The sequence below is a fragment of the Mustela nigripes genome, chromosome 2, assembly GCF_022355385.1.
Source record: "Mustela nigripes isolate SB6536 chromosome 2, MUSNIG.SB6536, whole genome shotgun sequence".
Taxonomy (NCBI): Eukaryota; Metazoa; Chordata; class Mammalia; order Carnivora; family Mustelidae; genus Mustela; species Mustela nigripes.
Window position 1 is genome coordinate 7,276,573 of NC_081558.1, and position 26,629 is coordinate 7,303,201.

At 50.3% G+C, this 26,629-nt stretch overlaps 2 protein-coding genes across 3 annotated transcripts in view; both read right to left on the reverse strand.

Annotated features, from left to right (window-relative positions):
* The window catches only part of OLFM2 (olfactomedin 2), a 60,191-nt gene extending 50,282 nt beyond the window's left edge, over window positions 1–9,909 (reverse strand). Inside the window, exon 1 of the mRNA XM_059388954.1 lies at window positions 9,747–9,909. Within this exon, the coding sequence (XP_059244937.1) occupies window positions 9,747–9,812 (66 nt within the window). The 5' untranslated portion in view covers window positions 9,813–9,909. The remainder of the gene's footprint in view (window positions 1–9,746) is intronic.
* A 14,395-nt stretch (window positions 9,910–24,304) lies between these two features.
* COL5A3 (collagen type V alpha 3 chain) overlaps window positions 24,305–26,629 on the reverse strand; it is a 36,660-nt gene continuing 34,335 nt past the window's right edge. For both annotated transcript variants that reach the window (XM_059388956.1, XM_059388955.1), the window contains exons 66-67: window positions 25,367–25,606; window positions 24,305–25,278 (exon numbers count right to left, since the gene is read on the reverse strand). In XM_059388956.1, the coding sequence (XP_059244939.1) occupies window positions 25,132–25,278; window positions 25,367–25,606 (387 nt within the window). In that variant the 3' untranslated portion in view covers window positions 24,305–25,131. The remainder of the gene's footprint in view (window positions 25,279–25,366; window positions 25,607–26,629) is intronic.

Sequence of the window (26,629 nt, forward strand, 5' to 3'; positions counted from 1 at the left end):
ATCTAAAATCTGGATACACAGGGACACATAGATTCCTACAAATCAGTAAGAAAAAGGCAGGCAGTGGAATAGAGCATTTCACAAAAGGGAACACTGAGCGGTCCATAAACATGTGAAAAGGTATTTAAAATTAATCATCAAGAAATGTAAATTAAATCCAAAACATGTTACCGCTCCACACCCACCGGAACAGCTAAAGGAAAAAGGAGAGACACCACCAAGTGCTGCAGACAATGCGAAGCAGCTGGATTGCTCAAATCCTAAGAGTAAATGGAAAGACTGAAGAGTCTTTGAGACTTTGGAGGAATGGCAGCATTTCCTAAAGCTCCATATATTCCTCCCTACAGCTCAGCGCTCTGCTCCTTGATGTATACAGTGGAGTCTCATTATTTGCGGATTCCCTACTGGCAAACTCACCAACGTGCTATGATTTATGTGTAACCCCAAAGTCAATACTCATGGGGCTTTTATGGTCATTCCTGGACATGCATACAGGGGCACCAAAAAATAAAAAATATATAGAGTCACCAACCCGCAGGTTCCCAACTGAAGTCCAACACAGACATACTCTGCCTTCTTGCTTCAACTCTTAAAACTGTAAACAAGCGTTTTTTAAAAAAAGATTTTATTTATTTATTTGACAGACAGAGATCACAAGTAGGCAGAGAGGCAGGCAGAGAGAGAGGAGGAAGCAGGCTCCCCACCTGGCAGAGAGCCTGATGTGGGGTTCGATCCCAGAACCCTGGGATCATGACCTGAGCCGAAGGCAGAGGCTTTAACCCACTGAGCCACCCAGGCACCCCAACAAGCATTTTTTTCACTGGTTATTTGTTGCCAAGGTTTTCATTTTTTTGGTGTACTTTTCATTATCATTGGTGATTTCACTATTTTTTTTAAAGATTTTTATTATTTATTTGAGAGAGAGAGGGAGAGAACATGAGATTGGGGAGGGTAGAAGGAAGAAGCAGACTCCCTGCTGTGCAGAGAGCCCGATGGGGACTCGATCCTGTGACTCCAGAATCATGACCTGAGCCAAACGCAGTCACTTAACCAACTGGGTCACCCAGGTGCCCAGTGACTTCACTATTTTAAATGGCCACCAAGCAGAGTGCTAACTGCTCTATCGTGTTACAAAGTACACGCAAGCTGTGACATGTCTTTGAAGAAAACACATCTTGTCAATAAGCTTCGTTCAGGCTTGAGTTATAATGCCTTTGGCCATGAGTCTGATGTTAATCGACCAACAGAACATATTAAATAAGGTGTTTTTTAAGCAGAAACATACATAAAACTAGGTGGCATCCTGTTTGGTCAACAAAATATGCAACCAGAGGCTTACAGAACTCTAACCCCACTTTGATCCCACGCCGTCAGTCGGTACTCGCGAAAACCCAACAGAAATGCAAACAAGCATTTGCTGAAGATGGAGTGTCAGAATATTTATACCAGCACTGTCTGTGTCAGCCGCAAGCTTCACCAACCCGAATGCCCAGAAAGAGTAGAATGAATATATCACGGTAGAGTCACACCATGGAAAGCCATAAAGTGGTGACAACAGACAAAGACCACAAAACGGTAATATTTTTGGAGGCATCTTACAAACATAATGTTAAGTGAGACCAGCTGGGTCCCCAGAACAACATACCTCCTGACTTCACGAAGTTACAAAGCTGGCCCAACCCGTGCGTGGTGAGAGATGTTAGCTTAGAGCTAACTCGTGGGGAGCAGGTGCTAACTAGATGGGGCACGAGGGGGCCTTCTGGATATGTGAAAAATTCTGTTTCTTTACCGGGGACTGGTAACACCATGTCACTTCAAGACAATTTCTCAAGCTGCACCTTTATGATCTGCACACTTCTTGGTAGATAGGTTTCACGTCAATAAGAAAATTGACTCGATATATGAATTCAGGTGTAAGTTCCTTCCCTGTTTGATGTGCAGCAGGTAAAAACGATGGAACTTGCCGGCAGAAAAGCTGAGAAACACAAACCCGAAAGAAAACAAAAACAAAAACAAAACACAAAGCAAGCGAAACTAAGTGTCCTCTGCAAGAAGCCCTGTGGCCTCCCTTATTCACACGTAAGGAAGTCATGAATTCATGTCCACACACACACACACACACACACAACTTGGCGCGCCTCAAAACACAAATGGCGTTACTCTCCTGGCCCAAGCCTGCTTTCTGCGTTTTGCTTGGCGACAGCAAGTGTTTGGAGCTGGTGTGGAAACATGTCTCGCTTTCGTCTCCCTGAAAGTCTCAGAGCCCCACACCCCTCCTGTCATCTCTGCTTTCCTGCCTGGTTCAGAATTCCAGGAGGAGGCTGGGAAGGAGACAGTTGTCCTTGTTAAGGATCCCAAACAGAGGTTCGAACAGAGAGGTTCGCTCCTTCCATGCCCCAAATGTTAGTCCTGCTAGGCCACTGGCTGCCACCAATTTGCCCCAGGACTGCCAGCTCCTGCGGTAATCCTGTCTCTTTGCCTTCACCTGCAATGTCTTTCCATGTTACAGCCAGAGGCTCTGGCCCTCACCCAAATCCAACCAGGTCTCATTCTGGGCTTTAAAATCTCTTACTTAGGGGCACTTGGGTGACTCAGTAGGTTAAGCGTCCAACTCTTGATTTTGGCTCAGGTCATGATCTCAGGGTGGTGAGATCAAGCCCCCTGACTGTGCTCACAGTGGAGCCTGCTTAAGATTCTTTCCGTTAGGACACCTGGGTGACTTAGTTGGTTAAGCGGCTGCCTTTGGCTCAGGTCATGATCCCAGTGTCCTGGGATCGAGTCCCACACTGGGCTCCTAGCTTGGCAGGAAGCCCGCTTCACCCTCTGCCTCTGCCTGCCACTCTGCCTGCCTGTGCTCGCTTGCACGCTCTCTCTCTCTCTCTCTGACAAATAAATAGAGTCTTTAAAAAAAAAAGATTCTGGGGCGCCTGGGTGGCTCAGTGGGTTAAGCCGCTGCCTTCGGCTCAGGTCATGATCTCGGGTTCCTGGGATCGAGTCCCGCGTCGGGCTCTCTGCTCGGCAGGGAGCCTGCTTCCTCCTCTCTCTCTCTGCCTGCCTCTCTGCCTGCTTGTGATCTCTGTCTGTCAAATAAATAAATAAAATCTTTAAAAAAAAAAAAAAAAAAAAAGATTCTTTCAGGTGCCTGGGTGGCTCAGTGGGTTAAGCCTCTGCGTTCAGCTCAGGTCTTGATCTCAGGATCCTGGGATCTAGCCCTGCATTGGGCTCTCTGCTCAGGGGAGAGCCTGCTTCCCCCTCTCTCTCTGCCTGCCTACTGATTGACTACATGTGATCTCTGTCAAATAAATAAATAAAATCTTAAAAAAAAAAAAAAAAGATTCTCTCTCTCCCTCTCCTTCTGCCCTTCCCCGTCCACTCTCTCGCCTTTTCCTTAAGCAACAGAGAAACAAACAACCTGATTTAAAAATGGACAGAAGACTTGACGTATTTCGGAAGAAGACACACAAGCAACAATAAACACGTAAGAAGAAGCCCGGCATCACCATCTCTTCGCCAAGTGCAAATCAAAACCACAGCGAGAGATGACGTCACACCCGTGGGCTCAAGTCAAAAAGCCAAGGAGTAACAACACTGCCGGCGAGACGCAGAGAAGTGGAGCCCACGGGCACAGGTGGTGGGAGTGTGACCTGGTGCAGCCGCTGTGGGGAACAGCCAGGAGGCAACCCCACTTCCGGGCACACGCCCAAAAGAGTTGGACAGCAGGTCTCCAAGAGCTATTCCCGCCTCCTGTCCACAGCGGCGTTATTCACAATAGCTCCACATTCTGCTTATCCCTTCATCCTTCAGTGGACATCTGGGTTGCTTCCGCCTTTTAGCTATTGTGTGGGGCGGGGAGAGTGGGCACAAGCAGGGGGAGCAGCAGGCAGGGGGAGAAGCAGGCTCCCCCCTGAGCAAGGAGCCTAATGTGGAGCTCGATCCCAGGACACTGGGATCATGCCTGGAACCGGAGGCAGCCGCTTAAAGGACTGAGCCATCCAGGAGCCCCGGCGAATTGTACATTTAAAAATGGCTAAGATGGGGCGCCTGGATGGCTCAGTGGGTTAAGCCGCTGCCTTCTGCTCAGGTCATGATCTCAGGGTCCTGGGATCGAGTCCCGCATCGGGCTCTCTGCTCAGCAGGGAGCCTGCTTCCTTCGCTCTCTCTCTCTGCCTGCCTCTCAGTGTACTTGTAATTTCTGTCAAATAAATAAATAAAATCTTTAAAAAAAAAATGGCTAAGATGGTAGATTTTGTTACGTGTATTTTGCCACAATTTAAAAAAATCTTCTTTTTTGTTTTAAAGGTTTTATTTATTTATTTGACAGAGAGAGAGATCACAAGTAGGCAGAGAGGCAGACAGAGAGGGAGGAGGAAGCAGGCTCCCCGCTGAGCAGAGAGCCCGAGGTGGGGCTCGATCCCAGGACCCTGACATCATGACCTGAGCCAAAGGCAGAGGTTTAACCCACTGAGCCACCCAGGCACCCCTAAAAAATCTTCTCTTTAAACACACATACACACACACACGCCCTCCTTAGTCCTGAGAACTACTGCACGGTGGGCTGCGTCACACACTTCTAAGTCCTCACTTGGTGTGTTTCACATAGAAATGACTAGAGACATGAGGAAGACAAAGAATCCGGTTTACCATGTGTTCATCACATATTTTGGGGGGAATAACCGGGACTTTCTCAGGGCCAAAAAGGGGAGGTGCTATTTGCCAATTTCATCCAGTGGCTTCAACTGACTTTGCCTTGTGGTTTCTTGCTTCTCCCGCTGTGACTCCCTGTCTTCTCATCAATTTTTTTTTAACATTTTATTTATTTACTTGATGGGGGAGAGAGAGAGAGATCACAAGTAGGCAGGGGGGGAGGGGGAAGCAGGTTCCCTGCTGAGCAGAGAGCCCAACGAGGGGCTCAATCCCAGGACCCTGGGATCATGACCTGAGCTGAAGGCAGAGGCTTAACCCACTGAGCACCCAGGCGCCCCCGTCTTCTCGTCTACTAAACAGGGCTGAGATGCGAGCTGTCCAGGATGTCCAGAGCTATGTGTAAGTGAGAGTAAACAGGCTCGGAGAAAGCCTACGAGGGCTCCCAGAAGCAATGGACACAGACTTCATAGATTCTGTTCTGACTCCTCTCTGTTCTTCCTGGTTTCTCCTTGGTTTGTGGCTGAGCCCTAGACGGATGAAGCTCGCTGTGAGATGCACGGGCCTTCCACACAGCACAAAGACATATCCGTGTTCTCAGGTGAGAGTTCCCGAAAAGTGGGTAACAAGCTCTCCCACTCCTGTCACAACCCCCTTCTTCCCAGCACAGCCAGACTCAGCTTCAGAGAAGTGCAATCTACCATCCCACCCTTGAGGGCTCACATCGTCACCCAGACCTTGGTGTCTGGTGTGAGGCTCAAAACGCAGAAGATTCCCAATGAGCACTTTCTAAATAAGTGAAAACAGCAAGTTACCGCCTCCCGGGTGCTCATGCTGAGTTCTGGGGACAAAAGTCATTGCCCAGACCAGTTGCCAGGCTCGTAAGAAACCCATCCACATGCACGTGGTCAAACCATATGAAGATAGTCACTGTGGACACCTACCCACGTACATGATTATGGCACACACATGCCCCTGTGCCCGCTCTGTCAATGCCAAGTACAGGGTCCTGAAACATATGCACACCCCCGTGCACAGCACAGATGAGCTCCTGTAGGGCCAAGGGTCGTGAGGCAAGTGATATGAGTCATTCAAGGGCAGAAAGAGTTCCAGGGCTTATTTAAAATTTCGATATTTTGTATCACAGATTTTTTTGTATTAATTTTGATTTTCTTAAAATATTATTTATCTTAGTTTCTAACTTTTTATTTTTGGTCATCCCCTTCAATTCTGCACCTGAGGTTAGTGCCTCAGTTACCTCACCCTGGCCCGGGGCATTGACACACTTTCTGCCTGCACACCTTCAGGAGAGCCACGCGCAGACACACACCACCTCTGCACAAACCTCATTTTACCACTAGGTGTCACCCCAGCTCTTTCATCTTGAGCCTGGGTTTGACTCCCGGCCCGCCTTCCCCTTCCCTAGGAAGAAAATGTCCAATTCACTTATCTGAATGTCCTCAAGACTTCCTTTTACTTCCTTCCCCCTGGGACATTTACATTTTCTAAAGGAGCCCAAGCGAAGAGAGTGTTAACCCCAAAGAGTGGTGCCCTATAATGGTGGGATTTGAGGCACAAATGAAGAAGGTGGGGTTTCCTGATGCCTCCCATCCAAGAGCGGAGGTTGAGTTGAAATGGGTAGGGGATGGCCCAAGGGGACAGTTGTTCCCTCCTTCCTCCTTTGGTACAAGAGTCCCACTGTTTGAGAAAGAAAGAAACTCTGTGGGAGGAGGAGGGAGATTCATTCATTCATTGAAGTTTTTATTTTAACAGATGCTCCTTGAGCACCTACTGGGTGCCTGGCTCAAAGTCCACTGGACCCTGAGGAGCTGCCACTCTACGGGGAGTCAGACAATGAATGAATAAACAAATTGTGGAGAAGTAGTGACAGGCTCTGAAGAAAAACAACAGAGTGAGAGCTCAGAGAGTGGCTGTGGGGAGGTCATTTTAGAAGGCTAGTCAGGGTGGGTCTCCTGGAGGAGGTGTCACTGAAGTAGAAGGAGAGGGAGGGAACAGTGTCCCAACCAGAAGGAATGGCAAGTGCAAAGGCCCCAAGGTATGCAGTACAAACTGAATTATTCTTCCCTCCCATCCTGTGGGGATCCCAGGGAAGAGATGATGTCAGATCCACAGAGTGGCCAGTCCAGATCTATAGCTAGATCTTAGGGAGGACTGCCCAGTAGTCAGGAAGTGGGCCTCTTTCACTCAGGGAAAGCTATCTGGTAGTCTCCAAGGCAGTCACAGGCCAGACCCAGAACATCTGACACAAACCCTGGATGGATAGATGGATGGATGACTCCTTGGACAGGTGCTACTCCCTGTTCTCAGGGTCAAATCCAAACTCCCATCTATAGCCCACAAGTTCCCACTGCATCTGGCCCCTGCTGGCTTCCCCGGCCTCATCTCTCGGCAATGTCCCCTCCCCTCACTCCTCTCCAGACACACCAGCCTCCTTATCTGCTCGTCAAAAATGCCAAGATGCTTGCACCTCAGGGCCTTTGCACTTGTCTTCCCTCTGCCTTGAATGCTCTTCCCCCGGATCCTCAGAAGTTATCCTCTCTGACCTCCTTCAGGGGTCACCTCAAATACCACCTCCTTAGAGACATCATCTCTGGCCACACCTGTTAGAATAGCTGCCCACACCACCACTATCCCTCTTTAATCCCCTGGTTTTTATTCTTCACGCCACCTGCACTGTATTATACACTCATTTTGTTGCTGACACTGTATTACACATTTACTCAGGGGGGCGGGGATTTGATAACTTGATCTCCCCAGTGCTTAACCACATCTGCTGTTCAAATGGACAAATAAACGACTTCCAAGGACCGCTGGTGGAGCCCAGGACCCATCAGGGACTGAGAAGGGGACTCTGGGACCAGATGGGGGGTGGACAAAGGACAGAGCATTCATTCTTCAGAGCCTTTCCTTCTCTGGAGCGCCAGACTGGGGGGGCCTGCTAGGTGCTGAGGCCAGTTTAGGACGCTGTAGTTCCCGTGGTGGCCGCCTGGAGGCACTGCAGCTAGTTATAGGACCCCGCCACCTCCAACTGACCACCCCAGTTTAGCCCCGCCTTCCTAACCTAGTTTAGTCCCGCCCCCCAAGCAACGCCCTTGGTTGGCCTCAGGGGGTCCATAAACTCACACCCCACCCCCACCCCCGCCCACCTTTCTCTGCACTCTCCAGCACCACTAGCCAATCTCGAGGGCTAGCAGGGGTGGAGGAGAATCCAGAGGTGGTGATTCCCAAGGGTCCTTCTTGGAAGCCAAATTCACCTTCCCTCCTGGTTCATTTTTGTGCCAGCGTTCTCTCAACCTTCTTCCTCTTTTGGTCTCTCTTTACTTCTCTCTGGCTGGCATCTCAACTGAGCGTCTCCTGTGTGCGGCCTGATGCCAGGCACTGGTCACACTGCCCATCCCAGCCAGGATGTGGGTCCTGAGATGGGAAACCAAGAAGTGAGGGCTGGGGCCCCACAACCTCTCTCCCTATGGCCTGGAGGTCTATTTAAAGTCAGACCTCCAGCCCTCCCATGGCCCCCTGCGGTGGGCATTTCTTCTCTTGACCGGGAAAGAGAAGGTGCCAGGACAGTTTTCCCTCCAAGCTTCTACCTAAAACATTCTTCTAGTTTCTACACAGGCACTGTCCACACCCACGGAGTGGATTATTTAACAAGAAGGTAAATGCGTGGGCTCAGGCACGGGACTGCCTTTGTTCAATTCTGTCTTGCCACTCCTGAGCTGTCTCAGCTTGACAAGCGACTTAACTTTTCTTTGCCTCCGTTTCTTCGTCTGCAAAATGAAGGGAACAGTCACGCCCACGGGCGGGTGCCAGGAGGGCCTTCTTTCTCGTGGTGTGCTCCAAACGGCGCCCAGCACATAATGAGCACTTAATACATGTTAGCTGTATTATAATTATTATTTTAGACTCCAGCTTCCCTCTGAGCTCCTACAGATCTGGGAATTGAGGGGGCTCCCGCCTCCAAGATGGAGGAGAAAAGAGGTTTCCCAACAGCTGAAGAAAACTGGGACACCCCCTCCCATTCTACAAGGCCCCCCAAGCCTGCCCAAGAGACGGGGGAACTATGAAGAGGAAGACTTGTTTCTGGGAAAGCATGAATGGGGCGTACGAGGCACCAACACACACGTACACGCACACACACATGCATGGATGTACCCGTTTGCACACACAGCTCCTGGTCTTCCTCCTCCCTTTCAAAGAGATTTACTCAAAGGCACAGAATAGCACACAGTCACCCCAAACTCTCACACAGCCACACACCTGGTCATGCACATTTTGTACAACGCCCAGACAGACGGAAAGAATCATGGGGACACACACAGATGTGTATACACAGACCTTTATACACGGCTTCAGTTGCCCACACACGGCCAGGATTAACACAATCCTCACTTGCTGTCACACCACCAGCCACACAGACACACAACTCCAGGTGGCAGGCTCACAAGCCTGGCACTGTCACATCACCCCTCCAGCCACAGCCTCCCACTGTCACACACAGGCTCTCCCTCACGCACAAACACCCTCTCCCATCACACCCCAACTCAAAGCCGAACACACAAACTCTCAGTCACACCCAGCCGTGACACAGACACACACACATTTACCCAGCACCCCTCCAGCACCTCACACACGTTCCCATCAGTCACTCACACGTGAGTCCCGCCCCCTTCCCCACATTAGGGGTGCAGGTGAGGAGAGGGGGGCTGCAAAATTTGGGCACCTCCTGCCATAATGGGGGGGAGTGAAGGGTAAGCAACACCCCAGACCCCCCTGAAGTTGCCCCCGCAACCCCACTCAGCTTCAGTGAGATGGCGGGTGTGGGCTCGGGGTCACCGAGAGGATGAGAACCCCGAAGCTGGGGTCAGACTGTCCCCCAAACCATCTCAGCTCGGGGCTGGAGGTGAAGCCCCCTTTCCTTTCCCCAAAACCAGGGTAGATGTCCCAGCCCCTCCCCCGCTGCGACCCCCGCCCCTCTCAGCCCCGGGGCGCTTATGAAGCCCCAAACCGCCTTTCCGTCGGGACCCCCTAAGACCCTCTCCCCTCCTGGGGCCCTTTGCGCCTGCACCTGCCCGCCGGGCCCCTACCTGTCCGGCGAGGCCTGAACACAGCAGCAGCGGCAGCAGCAGCGGCGGGACTGTGAGCGGCCACATGACGCGCCCCCGGCCCGGCTTCCCGTCCCCCCGCCCGCCCTAGCGGCGCCTGGGCGCGGGGACCGCCACCTTGCGCGACCCCGCCCGCCCGGCCGGGGCGACCCTCGCCGCCGCCTCCCCCGCCTCGCCGGCGGCTGGGATTCCGCCCCACCCCCGCCCCCCTCGCGCGCTCCCAGTCTTTGTTACGGGCTCCGCCCCCCGCCCCGCCCCCAGCTCGTCTGCGGGCGCGGACCCCGCTTGGGTCTGGGGGCGGGGAAGGGGGAGGAGCTGGCACGCGGGAGGAGAGCTGGGGACTAGGCCGGGCAGTTCCCCAGGCCCTATGGGGACGGGTCACGGAGATGGGGGAGGGGGTTCCGTCACGTGTTTGTAAATTTCACCCTCCCAGGATCTTTCCCACGTTGGAAATGGGGGTTGGATGGGGGTCAAGGGGCAGGGAGAGTAGGAGGAAGACCTGGTAACGTGGAAGAGAAATGGAGAGGCCCCCTCCTAAAAGAACTCAAGAGTCAACAGAGAAACTGAGGCAGAGCTTCTAAAATGGGACGTTGAGGGAAGGGGGTCAGCGCTGGGACAAGGGAGGTCGGACGGAGATGCAACGAGGCGTGAGATACCAGGGACCGAGAGGGATGGCCCGCTGGGTGGGCCCGGCTCGGGGCTACCTTGCTTTCCCTCTCCCACCCCATTCTCCAGGCTCCTCTTCCTCAAAGTCCGCCCTCCCCCGCCACACCTGAGACAGTGTCTCACTCCGGGTTCAACCACCTGGGAGACCAGACCTCCAGAGGCTCAAAATATTAACACCCTCTCTAAGGAGAACCGTCTGCATATGAAGGGCATCCTTGTTCTGCTTCTCCCTCCTCTCTGCAGTCATCTTCCCCACCCATAACCCCTCAGTGGCTCTTGTTTGATGGGGAGAGCTGGAATCAGCCAAAACCTACCCGGAGGGGGATGGGGTGGAGGACAGGTATTTTTCTGACCCTACTGTGTGCCAGGCAGATAACAGGTTATGGAGAGTTTTGTCCACGCAAGAAATGAGCTTGTCCAACAGAATTGGGTTTGACCCTGGTTCTGTCACTTCTTGGCCATGTAACCTTAGGCCAACTGGTCTCCTCCTCTCAGGAGACCAGTTTCCTCATGGAGGGTCGGGAGACATGTGTGAGTCTTGAGCAAATAGGGCACCCAACCAGCGCTCAGTCACCACAGTGAGGCATGGAGCTGAGACTTGCTATGGGATGTGGGACACAGAACAGATCTGAGCCGGGGAAGGCATCTCCTTCATCCCTCAACGTCCTCTCCCCAGATGGAAGATGGTCCTTTGCTGACTCCTCGGACCCAGCCCCAAGTAGGTGTAGAATTAGGAAGGGACGTTATGTTGGTTGGTCTGAACCAGAAGCTTTTGGCCAAGTGTGAGCTGTGGTCAACACTGGAGGGGTGGGCAGGGGGAGTCCCTGCCAACTCTCACCATGTCTGTTTATCACAGAGCGGCACCCTTGTTACAGCTGTGTCTCAGGACCATGAACAATACCCTCTGCGCCCTGAGATGGTCATTGTCATGGTCCAACATGGCCTGTGTTACGTGGTTGACAGTGGTCAGTGTGCCCTTACCTTAGGTCCATGCCGCATCCTTCCCCAGCTCGGCTCTGTTTCAGGGGTGGGGCCCCTGCAAACTACATTTCCCAGGCTCCCTTGCATCCAGTTAGAATGAGCCGGAGGGAGGCCTGAAGAGAGGTTGGGGTGGGGAGTGGGGAGAAGCCAGAGTGTTTCTCCCTCTCCTTCCACTTTGGCAGTGGCAGCTGAGGCTCCTCTGTAGTCTCAGCACCCTGGGATGGGAGTCCTCATTGTGGTTCAGGTCCTGACAAGGGGCGGCAGGCTCTGGACTCTGGTAAGTCCCTCCTCTCTTCAGCGTCACCAGCTCTCGGGAAGATGGTGGTTGGCTACTCACTCTAGAGTCAATTCACCTTCTCCCATATATTCTCTTTTTTTTCTTAAGATTTTATTTATTAAAAAAAAAAAAAAGATTTTATTTATTTATTTGACAGAGCACAAGCAGGGGGAGTGGCAGGCAGAGGGAGAGGGAGAAGCGGACTCCTTGCTGAGCAGGGAGCCTTATGCGGGGCTCGATCCCAGGACCCCAGGATCATGATCTGAGTCTAAGGCAGGCACTTAACCGTCTGAGCCACCCAGGCGCCCAGATGCCCTCTCCCATGTATTCTTAAAGCTCAACTTATATCTCTATGGCTAAATCCCCATAGGAGATTTTGCTGCGGTGTGAGTTTTGTTTTCCTGACTGGATCTTGGCCAATACACGACCACAGCCATGGTCAGTAATAATTTGTGTCCCAGTCACACTGTGGTCAGTGTCCTGTGGATGTGTGATCTGTGCTAACCATCAGCATCCTGGTTCTACTGGGGTCAGCAGAGTGGTCAGTTTGGTCTCCATGGGTCATTCTTGGTGGTGTTGGGATCCGCGTGCTGGTCAGTTTCCTGGCTTTGATGTGCTCAGAGCCACAATCACTGTCCTGTCATGCTGTGGTCAGGGTGACCTGGCCATGGTATGGCCAAAATTACGGTCAGGTCACATCGCGATCAGGGTCTACCCAGAGTCCTGGTTGTGCTGTTGTTAGCCTCAAGGTCAGCACTACCACCAGAGCTATGATGAGCACAGGTCTCCCTTCCTCCATGGTTAGTGTAGTGGTCAGAATTCCGGACCATCGCTGAAGAGAGATCAGCTTCTCAAGGACCTCATGCAGCAAAACTGATGAACCAGGTGACCCAGGGGCTGGCACTGGACAGTCTTCTCTCCACAATGTGTGAAGGCAGGACAGAGGATCATTGGGTCCCCGCCAGCTCTCACCAGCTCACCATTGGCTTTTCCTAATTAGTGCTTGGGCAGCCATTGACTTTACTCTCCTGTGACCCCTTCCTGGGTCTAGCCAGAGGAAGACACATCCAGGCCTTTGTTTTCCCATACTCTGAACAGGGCCCACACAGAGATGACCAAAAGGAGTTTAATGAATGAATGAATCAATGCCACACATGCCTACTCATGCTTTTGCTCTTGTGGGTCCCTCTGTGTATTATTCAGAGGGCCTTTGGTAGCAAGTGGCAGAAAGGCAACTAGAACTGTCTTAACAAAAAATAATAATAATAATATCAGCTCATGTAACTGAAAAAAAAATTTCAGGGGTAATGGAATTCAGGCATGGTTGGATCCAGGGCTCCTGTTATACCATCAAGATTCTGTATTTCTCCATTTCTTGTCTCTAAAGCATTGTACTGGGTTATTTGTTGCACATCTTTCCTTTCTTGTCAAATCCACATGGGCAACTGAGGGTCAGTCCTGCCAAGGACCCTTGGTCTCGAGAGAGGGTAGAACCTTCCCGTTGCCCCACCTGAGGGCGAGGGAGGTGGATGCTTCTTCTCCAGGTCCTACATGTTGTTGAGGGAGGGCCCTTCCCTGGGGGTGCCCACTCTTTAGCATTTCTAGCCTGTCCAGTGTGTGAACTGAGATAGCCCTCAGGTAGGAAGAAGTATGCACAGGAATGTGTCAAGGCCAAGGGGATGTGGGCAAGGCACTGACCTCATCTGCCTTTGTCCCATTTTTCAGTTGGAGACATTGAGGTTCAGAGAGCTTAAGACACCGGCTGAAGGCCACAGAGAGGATGTACAGCACAGCTGAGACCGTAATTTGGTTCATGTCTGACTCCAGACATGAGAGTTTTAATGCTGTGTTTGCAAGGGAATAGCTGGACCAGACCCGGTGGTGTTCACGGCACCGAGAAGGCCCGGCTGCTCAGCTTACCGAGCATCACCTCTATGCCTCCCAAGCCCATGCGTCTCCACGGGCATCGTTCCAGTGCGCTCCAGGTCCAGGGCTCCCAACTCCGCACCCCCACGTGCTCCCACAGAATGGGAGCTCAGCCCTCCTTCCATGTCCCAGAAGGTTCCCAAGTTCCATGCTCAACTCTGGGAGCTCCCCGCAGATTGTCTCCATTGTTCAGCCCCATTCTCTCCTTCTCTGGGCCGTTACTCACTGTGGAACCGCAGCCATCCCTGGGACCCTCCCTTCCGGGTTTCTCTCTCTCTCTCTCACACACACACACACACATACACACACACACCACGGACACACAGTCACCCAGGGGCACCACACCACACCAGGATAAAGTGGTGTTGTTTGGAACTGGCACACAAAAGCACATGCGACTCACAACCCAATACACACCTCCCAGGCCCGAGGGCGCCCAGAAATGCACACGCAAGATCCGACAGTAGAAGAACATCAGAGGCAAAACAGCCATAATTACCCAAGACCTGGCACTCGTGAATACAGTAGGTCCAACACACACAGACCCACCCAACCCAAAAAAAATGCACAAACCCACAATCTGGCCACATAGATCCCCAGTGTGGACACAGAGTTCACACCGTACAGAGAAACCCCACATGAACACGCCATCCCATATGGACAGCACATAGCTCCTACACAAACACATATACCAGGCTCCAGGACACTCATACACGAAAGGAAGGCACTTCCTACACAAGCACATAAAAGAGAAACATGGTTGGCGCCCGAAACACCCAGTGACCTGCGATTCAGACCCAGTCACACGCCCAGATGCATGGTACGAGGCACACAGTTCACACACACACACACACACACACACGGACCCATAGGGGATCCACAGACACCCTCTGACACGCAAAGCCCAGGCCAGGGCAGCGTGGGAATGAGGTTGTGGGAAGGGGGAGGGGGACAGAATGACTAAGGAGGCGTCTCTGGGGGAAGGGGGGAGCAGGAGGGAGGGTAGGCTCTCATCCAGCACATGTGGTTCCCATTACCGGCCTGGGAATTGAGGGATGAGTTGGCGGGACAAGGAGACCCAGCATCGCTTCCCAGCCCGGCCAAGCCAGGAAGGAGAGAGGCCCTAATCGAGGTTACAGGCCCGGAACTTGGCTCGGAATCACAGCAGCTCCTACCAAGAAGGGTCGAGCCTGAGCCAGACCTGGCTGGGATTCCCTTCAACCCCTGTAGCAGTCCGGGGAAGGGTTTCATAGGAGAAGAAAGTGAGGGACCCAGAGAGGTTAAGCCACTTGCCTGAGGTCACACAGCTAGGAGGTGGTGGAGCTAGGATTGGAATTCAGGTCTCTGGGCGGCCCTGACTCAAGCCCTGTAGTAGACAAAAGACTCCTCCGTTCATCCACAAGTAGAGACAAGGCACTCGCTCCAGGTCCAGCCTGCCCTAGATTTGTGACTATGAGTAAGAAAGCCTCTGCCCTCAAGTAATTGAGAGTTCGGTGTATGCACAGATGGACAGAGTTCTCTCTGAACCCTGAGCATGTTTGGAGAGCCCTGATCTAGCCTGGGGGCAGGGCAAGTCAGGACCAAAAATTGAGTAAGAGTTGGCAGGGCTCAGTGGGCAGAGAGAAGAGCAGATGCAAAGGCCCTGAGGCTGCAGAGTGCAAGAGGTTTGCTCGCCTGTTGAGGGATGATGACAAGTGAGGCCAGAGCTGCCAGACAGAAAGACTTGGGGCCTGACAGGGAGTCCTGGAAGCTTGGGAGAGTGGTGAGCAGGAAGGGGAATGGTGTAGTTTGGCCAACTAGCATGAAGACTGCACCCAGGACAGCTAAGGATGTGTCTTCCCCATAACCCTGAATTTCCATTCGCCTATATTCATACACCCCAGAGACATGTTTCCATGTGCACAAAGACACATGCCAGCATGTGTAAATGGAACAAAATGGAAAGCACCTAAAAGTTCATGAGTACAACAGACAGCTATGCTGAGGTAAGCATTTAAAATGACAGGATTCGCTCACAAGGCAAGTTGCCAAAGACATGTTCAATGTTGTACCAGTTAGAGACAGTTCAAGAACTTGCCAAACTATGTGCGTCACCCATGGATACGGGCCCCCGGGATGCAGTAAACATGGAGAAATACTCCAAGGACAGAAGTTCCCATGTTCAAGGGAAGAGAGAAAGCGGGAATCGTGTTTAATGGCTATGGAGTTTCAGTTCGGGAAAATGACACAGTCCCAGAGACAGACGGTGGTCATGAATGCACAACAATGGGAATGTACCCAAGGCCACCAAACTAGACACTTAAAAATGGCTATGTGGTAAATTTTATGTGAGGTATATTTTATCTCAATTTCAAAAAAAATTTGAGAGGCACCTGGGTGGCTCATTGGGTTAAAGCCTCTGCCTTCGGTTCAGGTCATGATCTCAGGGCCCTAGGATCGAGCCCTGCATCAGGCTCTCTGTTCTGCGGGGAGCCTGCTTCCCCCCCTCTATCTGCCTGCCTTTCTGCCTACTTGTGATCTCTGGCTGTCAAATAAATAAATAAAATCTTTTAAAAAATAAAAATAAATTTTATGGGGCGCTTAGGTGGCTCAGTGGGTTAAGCCCCTGCCTTCGGTTCAGGTCATGGTCCCAGGGTCCTGGGATAGAGCCCTGCATTGGGCTCCCTGCTCAGCGGGGAGCTTGCTTCCCCCTCTCTCTCTGCCTGCTGCTCTGCCTACTTGTGATCTCTGTCTGTCAAATAAAGAAATAAAATCTTTGGGGCGCCTGGGTGGCTCAGTGGGTTAAGCCGCTGCCTTCGGCTCAGGTCATGATCTCAGGGTCCTGGGATCGAGTCCCGCATCGGGCTCTCTGCTCAGCAGGGAGCCTGCTTCCTCCTCTCTCTCTCTGCCTGCTTGTGATTTCTCTCTGTCAAATAAATAAATAAAATCTTTTAAAAAAAAAAAAAAGAAAAAGAAATAAAATCTTTTAAAATAAATAATTTTTTTAAAATTTGAGTTCATACTCTTTTACCCATAGTGAGGAAAGGAAAGGCAGTCTATGGCAGAAATGTATCCAGGGGCATCAAATGTGTGTGTGATGCTTTGTTTTTTTAGGCGGGGTGGTGGGCACATGTTTATTATAAAGTTCTTGCTATATGTATTTTTTCTTTTTTTCTTTTTTTTTTTTGAGAGTGTGCACGCATAGGCATACACACACACACACACACACACACAAGCTGGTGGGGCAGAGGGAGACAGATAAACTCTTTTTTTTTTTTTTAAGATTTATTTATTTATTTATTTATTTGACAGACAGAGATCACAAGTAGGCAGAGAGTCAGGCGGAGAGAGGAGGAAGCAGGCTCCCTGCTGAGCAGAGAGCCCGATGCGATGCGGGGCTTGATCCCTGGACTCTGGGATCATGACCTGAGCTGAAGGCAGAGACTTTAACCCACTGAGCCATCCAGGCACCCCTAGAGAAACTCTTAAGCAGGCTCCACGCCCAGCGGAGCCCAAGGCGGGGCTCAATCTCATGACCCTGAGATCGTGACCAGAGCTGAAATCAAGAGTCTGGCGCTTAACCAACTGAGCCACCCAGGTGCCCCCGCAATATATGTATTTTTTATAATAATAGTCTTTTAGCATTTTACCACATGGCAGACATTGTTCTAAGTGACCTATTTTAAGGAATTTAACCCTCACCCAACCCAGTGCTTAGGTGCTGTCATTCATGGTGGAGACCGTGGTTCACAACAGTGGAAGTCACACTTGCCCCCGCAGAGGAGCTGGTACTGGACCAGATGGCTTGGCTCTAGCCGGGATAGCACACCGCCTCCATACCCCTTCCATATTTCATTCATCGGCTTTGTAACACTAGAAATGGATCCAAGAAGAGGTGGTGTCTTGGAGGGGGCGTGGGAAGGGACATGAGGAATTTCTGGGGTGCTGGAAACAAGTCTGCATCTTGTTTAGGATATGTAGACATTTGTCAAAACTCATCAAACGGAACCCTGAAGATCCGTGCAAACAAATGTTTAAAAAGAAATATACCGGCTCCAGCAATCCCACTTCTGAGTATAGGTCCCAAAGAACGGAAAGCAGGGTCTGTAAGAGATACTTGCACACCTGCGTTCACGGCAGCATTTTTCACGACGGCCAAGAGTTGGGAGCAACCCAGGTCTGTTGACGGGGTGAAAGGAGAACCAAGATGTGGGGTACAGGCTAGGCAGGGTAGCATTCAGCCTTAAAAGGGAGAGGAGCTCTGACACTACACAATGGATGACCCTTGAGGATATTGTGCTCAGTGAAATAAGCCAATCACAAAAGACGAACACCGTGCAACTCTACTTATATGAGGTCCCTAGAAGAGTTGAATTCACAGAGACGGAAAATAGATGGTGGGTGCCAGGGGCTGGGGAGGGGGAATGGAGAATTGTTCACTGAGGACAGAGATACAGGTTTGCAATGTAAAAAAGTTCTAGAGAGCAGCGCCTGGATGGTTCAGTTGGTTAAGCATGGGGCTCTTGATTTCGGCTCAGGTCATGAGCTCAGGGTTGTGGGAGCCCCGTGTCAGGCTCCTCGCTCAACGGGGAGTCTGCTGGGGATTAATAAATAAATAATTATTAATTTATTATTAATGAATAAATCTTGTTTTAAAAGTTCTAGAGATCTGTTGCACAATGTGTATCTACTTAACACTAATGAAGTGTACTACTTAAAATGATTAAGATGGTAAATGTTGTTATATGCTTTTTACCACAAAAATAAGATTAAATAAAATAATAAAAGAGATCTACCAAGAGCAGGGAAAGCCTATGGAAAGACAAGACCAGCATCAAATAAGAGGTAGGACAGCCTCTCAAGATCGGTTTGGTCCTCTCTCTGCTCAGGGTCCCTTGTCTCCCCAGTATCCCCACTGTCCTTTTAGGGTACAGGCCCACCCTCTTTTTTTTAATATTTTATGTATTTATTTGACAGACAGAGATCACAAGTAGGCAGAGAAGCAGACAGAGGAGGAAGCAGGCTCCCTGCTGAGCAGAGAGCCCGATGTGGGGTTCGATCCCAGGACCCTGGGATGATGACCTGAGCTGAAGGCAGAGGCTTTAACCCACTGAGCCACCCAGGCGCCCCCAGGCCCACCCTCTTAAAAGGAAACTCTGGTGTGCAGAGCACTCTAGACACAGGACACACATGCGCTCTCATGGGGACAGGCCTTTGTAAGCTTGTGTGGTCTGTACCTGTTTGAGCCCCGAGCTTGTTGTCTTGTGTCTCTGGGTCTGGCTGTGTGAGAAGTCATACTGCACCTTCCCTCTCTCTAAATGAGCCTGTTCTTCAAGGATGACTCCTCCAGGCAGGCTTCCCTGACCACCCTGTCTCAAAGAACACCTTTCTTGTCCTCCTCTGTCTTATTTTTCGTCATAGCACCATGCGACACGTCATATACATACTTGCTTACTGCCTGTCGGCCCCACCTGAGTGTGAACTCCACGAGGACAGAGATCCTTGTTTGATTCACTGCTGGATCCCCAGACCCTATAACAGTGCCTGGCTCAAGTAGGTGCTTTATAAATATTTGCTGACTGAATGAATGGTTGAATGTGCGGAGTCGGGGAGGGGATCTTAGAAACATCGATGACATCAGTTTACCTGAGCCTGTGTGTGTAGGTTGTATGTTGGTAGCATGTCTGTCTGGGTGGGGCTGTGTGTCCCTCTGTCTGCCTAGCATGTACCAGGCCCCAGGATGCAGCAGTTCTGGGCGTGACAATGGGGGTTTTGGGTGTGCCAGCACATCTGAGTGTGGGTTTATGAACATGGCTATGTGGCCGTGTGAGGGTGGCTTTGGGTGCGTGTCCAGGCACAACTGGGTGTGCACAACTGTGTGTGAGGGCTGCTATGCGCGTCAGCGTGTCTGGATCTGGCTGAAGGTGAATGGGTGTGTGTAACACGGGTCTGCCTCTCTGAGACTGCCTGTGGATCTGGGATGTGACACAATGAGGGTCTGATTCTCTGGGCCTTTGGTCGATGTATGTCGCTGAACCTGATTGTCCCCAGGGAGGCTGCCTGTGTGTGCAAAATTCGCTACTCCACCCACCTCGTACAGCCCTGAATGAAGCCACAGGCGGCTCCCACACCAGCTGCCATGCCCCAACCCCAGTTCAGAACACAGAAGGTGTAATTGCTCAGGAAGCACAAGTGGTGGGATTAATTATGGCCACTGGATATGCAAATCAGCTGGGGGTTTTCGCCCCCGCAGCCGCCTGGGTGCCCTCGATGATGCTGGGTAAATACACAGAGCTGAGCGTGAGGCCCGGAGCTCCCTTCTTACACCTTTGTCAATTACCTTAATTCAGTAGGGCCGAGAGTCCAACACTTTAACCAGCTTTGAGTTAATTAAAGAGTACTCATTACCCTATTTATTGTTCCTCCCCTCTAAAATACCTGCACCAGGGTGGGTCTGGAGTTGCAAAAGCAGAGCCCAGTGGACCTGCATTTATAAAATCCTGGGCCGGGGCGCCTGGGTGGCTCAGTGGGTTAAAGCCTCTGCCTTCAACTCAGGCCATGATCTCAGGGTCCTGGTGATCTGAGCCCCGCATCGGGCTCTCTGCTCAGCAGGGAGCCTGCTTCCTCCTCTCTCTCTGCCTACTTGTGATCTCTGTCCGTCAAATTAAAAAAAAAAAAATCCTGGGCTGTGTAGAGATGTAATGATTTTTATTTATTTATTTGGGAGAGAGAGAGAGCGTGCAAGCACACGGCTTTGAGTGGGATGGAGGGGTAGGGGCAGAGGGAGAAGGAGCGAGAGAATCCCAAGCAGGCTCTATACCCCATGCAAAGCCCGACGTAGGGTTCAATCTCACGACCCTGAGATCATGACCTGAGCCAAAATCAAGAGTCAGACGCTTCACCGACTGAGCCACCCAGGAACCCCTAAATGTAGTTTTTTTTTTTTAAACGATGGAAAAAATGCCTCTAAAAGATAATGGCTTTTTGTTGAGCTCTAGACTCTGGGCAAGTTACTTTACCTCTCTGTTCCTCAGTTCCCTTACCTGCAAAATGGGGATAATAACAGAACCTTCCTCAAGTGTTGTAATAAAGAATAAATTAACTCATCTAGGGAAAATCTTTGATGAACAAGACCTGGCAGGTAGATGCTCAATCAGTAGTCTTTGTTATTAACAGTGTCAGTTGAACTAATCATGGATTGCATGGGGATGAAGATTTGGTGTATAAGGGGGTGCCTGGGTGGCTCAGCGGGTTAAAGCCTCTGCCTTTGGCTCAGGTCATGATTCCAGAGTCCTGGGATCAAGCCCCATGTTGGGCTCTCTGCTCAATGGGGGGGGCCTGCTTCCTCCTCTCTCTCTCTCTCTGTCTGCCTCTCTGCCTACTTGTGATCTCTGTCTGTCAAATAAATAAATCTTAAGATTTGGTGTATAAGAACTGTCGTGCATGGTTCTTCATAAGAAAGTGAGATAAATTCGATCTAAGTGTGCACAGTCTTAGAGGAAAGGAATGAGGAGAGAACGCAAGAAGAGGCATCAGGGAGGGAAAGATGGCAGACGGCAGCAGAATCATGGGAAATCAGATACCACCACTGACACCAGGGACTTTTAAGGACAAGGATATTCAATATTAAATTCTAATCTGTCAATGTTGCTACAGTGGGACCTCCCGGTTTGCACACATGCTTACATGCTGATCTTCAGTAAAAATTGGGCTCGTTTGCTATATTAGTCAGGATAATTAATCATAGCTGCTCTAACAAGCAATTCTTAAACATCTCAAGGGCTTAATGCAATCAAGTTACTTGTTTGATGGAATTCCCCTGTAGCATTCCTCCAAGCAGTAGCTCAGAGAAGTTGGCCCCTTTCTAGTTCCATAGGAGACACTCCCATCTTTCTTACTTACTTACTGTGATCTCCAAGGTCATCACAGACCGAAAGCGCTCAGAGGATCCAGCGGGAGGTTTTATGGTTACCCACATCCCCACTGGCCAAAACCCAGGCTCGTGCCCCAACCTAACTGCAAGGAAAGCAGGGAAATGTGTTCCCAATTAGGAGTGCTCAGGAAGAGGAAAACAACACATAGCCTTGGTGTTATGTTACCATGTGCACTGAGTTAAGAATGTTTGGGAGAGGGGCGCCTGGGTGGCTCAGTGGTTTAAGCCGCTGCCTTCGGCTCAGGTCATGATCTCAGGGTCCTGGGATCGGGTCCCGCATCGGGCTCTCTGCTCAGCAGGGAGCCTGCTTCCCTCTCTCTCTCTCTGCCTGCCCCACATCTACTTGTGATTTCTCTCTGTCAAATAAATAAATAAAATCTTTAAAAAAAAAAAAAAAAAAAAAAGAATGTTTGGGAGAGGAACTAAATGGGAAGCAGGCCTGGGTGTACATTTGGGTTGATAGAACAGTGTGAAAAAATCAGCAAAAGCAACAAATCAGGAGAAGAGGTAACCAAGGGAACACCATCCCTTCAAGAGTCAGCATGGGTATTTTAGGGTTTCTGGACTCTTCACTGTGTAGAGGATACTTCCTCAAATTTCGCATGGCTTTACTCCTCATCCTTCAGGTCTCTCTGCACAAATGTTACCTCTTCAGTGAGATCTCTCCTAACCACCTTCTTTCAAATATCCATCACTCCATCACTCTGCATCTTGTTTGATTTTCCTGAAATCACACTACATAACTATATGTCTGTCTACTCTGTCTCCCTCAGCAGTAAGATCCCTCAGACACCGCATCTTTCTTCTACCCCAGCATTTGGAACAGTGTGTGGCACCGAGTAAACCATCAAGAGAATGAAACAAGAGAATGAGTAAGTGAATGGAAAATAAACTCATCAGTCAACACCTGAACCCCAATATTCTTCATAGCATCAGTAATGTTTATTGAATGCCTGAGGGAATCCAGGATACGCATTCAGATGGCTTTATGGGACCTAGGTGGCAGGGCTTACCCTGGCTTTTGGAGAGACAATTCACCCCAACCTAAAACCCATAACTACGCAAGCCCACCTGACCCAACTCAACTCACACCAGCCCTCCATCACTCCTAACTCAACTCAATTTGGTAATGTCCAACAACTGATGAATGGATAAACAAAATGTGATATAACCAGACAACGGAATATGATTCAACAATAAACAGGAATGGAGTACCAATATGCACTGCAACATGAACATTGAATCATTATGCTCAGTGAGAGCAAACAGATCCAAAGGGCCACATACTATATGATTCCATTTATATGAAATGTCCAGAACAGGCAAATCCATAAAGACAGAAAGATTAGCGGTTGCCTACCACTGAGACGTTTGGGGGAAAGGGAAAGTGACTGCTAATGGATATGCGATTTGGTTTTGAGGTGATGAAAATGTTCTAAAATTGATTGTGGTGATGGTTGCACAAGTCTGTGAATATACTGAAAACCATTTAATTGTATACTTTAAATGGGTGAATTATATGGTAAGTGAATTACATCTCAATAAATCTATTTGAAAGAAAACCTCAACCCAACATCTAACCCCCAATTCAAGCTACCTCAAACCCAACTCTCATCTTAACTGATGCTGTCTTGACTTCCCAAACTGCCAATCCCCAGTCCCCATTCACAGCAATCCCCACTTACCTCTACTCCGTTCATCCTACTTCCCAAATCGACCCTCATTCATGTCAATCCAACATCTAATTCCAAACCCTAGCTTCAATCCGCTGATTGCCCTACCTCCAATTCAGCAGATTCCATCATCAATCCACAACCTCAGACTCATTCAACTCACTCCAAACCAACCTCCTATTAGACTGATCTTCAAACCATTTTCAACATATCTCACCCAACCCCTACCTCCCAGTATCCAGCACACCTCAAAGCTCCTCTTCTAATTCAATCCTCTCTACCCTCAACTCAGCTCCTGAATGGCCACCCAGATGTTTCACCTCCAGTCATTTTTTTTTAAGATTTTATTTATTTATTTGAGAGAGAGACAGTGAGAGAGAGCATGAGCGAGGAGAAGGTCAGAGAGAGAAGCAGACTCCCCGTGGAGCTGGGAGCCTGATGTGGGACTCGATCCCGGAACTCCAGGATCATGACCTGAGCCGAAGGCAGTCGTCCAACCCTCACCTCTAGTCATTTTTATCTCAAACCCAAACCACATCCCACGTCCCCTCTTGATCCATTCCCACACCCTCAGTTCAGCCAGCGACTCCAGGACTAATCAAGGTCAACGTGGAGATCTAGCTATCCTCTCTCCCTCTTTCTTCTCCCTCCTTCCTCTCCTCTTTCTTCTTCAAAGTTTGAGGTCTTCCTAATAAGTTCACCATTTTTTCCAGCTTTATGGACACAGAATTGACGACATACGATATTGTGTAAGTCTACGACATACAACCTGTTGATTTGATACACTTGCATATTGCAAAATGATTACCATGATAGCATTAGCTAACACCTGCATCACATCACATAATTAGCATTTCTTTTTTATGGCAAAAACATTTACGATCTCTCTTAGAGATCCGGCCACTTCCAACTTTTCTTCTAGGGACCTGCATTGGTAAACAGATCCAAAATCTCCAGGGAGTGCCATTATAATCAGATGCTCCCCAGCTCCCAAAGCCACCTGTACCCAAAGACCCAATTAAGAAGGTGGGGGCAGATACCGCAGGTGACCCAAGAGCCTGACCTTAAGAAGGATGTAGCCAGCACTAGATGAAAGACACAGGGACACAGTTCACTGGTTTATTCTCAGACTTGAGATGCCAAATATGCCCTATGGCCCTGGAGGGGAGGGGAACATGCTAGAATCCGTCTCATCATATCCCAGCCCTCCCTAAGGAGGAAGCAGATTAAATATACAACAGAGGGGAATTTCCCTTTTCATCCAGACCCAGGTATAAATAGGGCAGCACCATTAGGATCCTGATTCACCCCCACCATCTTGGCTCCTATCCCACCTGGCATGGCAAGGTGCATTTGGGGAGATATGGGTGGGGGGCGGTATTCAGAGCTGTGCAGAGGCAGCAGAAGGAGCACCCAGCTCAGTCCAGGGAAGTCTCACTTCCCCCTGTGGTCTGACTTTAGTTCCTTCACTGTGAACCCACCTGAAAACAGGAATGAGTGAAGGGGTCCCAGCCTGGGATCAGGAGACATCCAGTGCTTAACTATGGGAAAGGGTAGCACCACAGGGTGTTGAGAGCACTGCCCAGGGGATGGGGAGGCAGGCGTGGGGGGCGTTCGTCAGCTGTGAGTTGGAAGTTCCTTGCATGGGGCATCAGGGGTAGGGAGTTGAGGGATGGGCGGGCACAGAAGGGAGAAAGAGCCAGACTACAGTATGTCAGCTACGGTGCAGTGAGGAGGAAGCCGGACCCTTGGGCCAGGGGTGTGCAGCCCCCAGCCGCCTGGAATGGAGAAGGGATATTGCTTGACCGTGAGGAGCAGACTCTCCCCAGGCTCCACAGTCACAGGATACGATAAATATGATGGCTTCAAGGCCTCAGCACCAAAAGTACCCCATCGGGGGCTCCCTCATTGTCCCTCCCACCCCAAGAACTCTCAGCTGCTAAAGCAGACAGGGCCCAGTTCAAACCCAAACTTCTGGTTCGTCTGGCCAAAGTCAGTAGCCGCCATGTCCAACAGAGGCAGAAAGCCCACTCGGGAAGAGCTCAACTCCAAGAGGGTCTTCGTCTGTCCCTTCCGGAGCTGACCACGGGGAAGACAGAATGGCGGGTGAGCAGGAAGGCAGCCAAGGTCCCTCCCCACTGCGGCCAGCCCCTGCTCCTCCCCTTACCCGGCAGCCATCATAGGGGACAGTGATGGTGGCCGCTGCCATCTGGTTGAAAGACAGCTCCTCCCCGTTGGCTCCGAGGAAGCGGACGGAGCGGCTGTGATCGCCTGCAGCTTCGTCCAGCCACCCGGCAGAATTCTGGCAGGAGTAGGTGAAACTCTGGCGGGCTGTGGCACTCAGCAACTTTAGGAAGGTCATCTGAACCACGCTCACCGGGGACCCATCAGCGTCCACATAGGAGAACTGGGGGTGGGACCAAGCAGGAGGTGAGAGTGCTCCATTGACCCCTACTTTCTTTCTAAGGAACCTACCTCTCAGGCTCTCCATCCCCAGACCGACCTGCCCCTCTGCCTCGCCCCTTCTCTGGGTGGGCCCACCAGCCATCCAGCACCCACGGGTGCCTGGCGAGCCCCGAGGCACTCACACGGGTCTGCTGAGCACTTGAAATGCACCCGATGAGGAGGAAACTGCTTAAAATGTTAATTCATTGTTGGATTTTAAATTATTTAATGATTTTGTTTTACTGTATTTGATTCATGACTAATAACTGAGGCTCAATCCAGTTATCAGAAAACTTGGGTGTGGAACAACTTGAGTATACACGAATCTACCTTTTCAACTGCAGATTTTATGAAATCTAAGTACGGATCAAGAGCTTCCAATGAAATTTAGTATCCAAATTACGACGTGCTATAAATGTAAAATACGCATCAGACTCTGCAGAACGCGGAGGGAAGGAATTTAAAATGCCTCAGTAACCTTTATATTGATATGACACCCTTTTAGATGCACTGGGTCAAATAAAATATATTATTAACGTGTCATGGGCTTGAGATAACTGGCTGGTCAATCCGTTTCTTCTGGCTTCCCTCTCTTCTCTGTATCATTTCCGAGTTCCCCGACTGATGTTTTCTGGAATCCTATTCCAGGTAAAGTACTTGCAACTGAGTCTTTGTTGAAGGGTCTCTTTTGAGGGAACCCAAACCAAAGTACCCCCACGCTATATTAAGAGCTTTGTTTCTTTGGTTATTGTCTGCCTGTTTCCTTGTTCAGCTTCATGAAGTCAGGAGCCGTGTTTTATTTGCTGCCACATTTCCGGTGCTTAGCACATACATGTATGTTACATAAACAAATCCCAAACTGAACCCAAGTTCCCCCGCCCATCAAGGCTGTTCTTCCTCTCACTTACAGATCTCAGACTCCCTCCCAGGCACCCACCCGCCCACCAACACTCTCCTCCCTGCCCTCCATCTCAGCAATGACTAG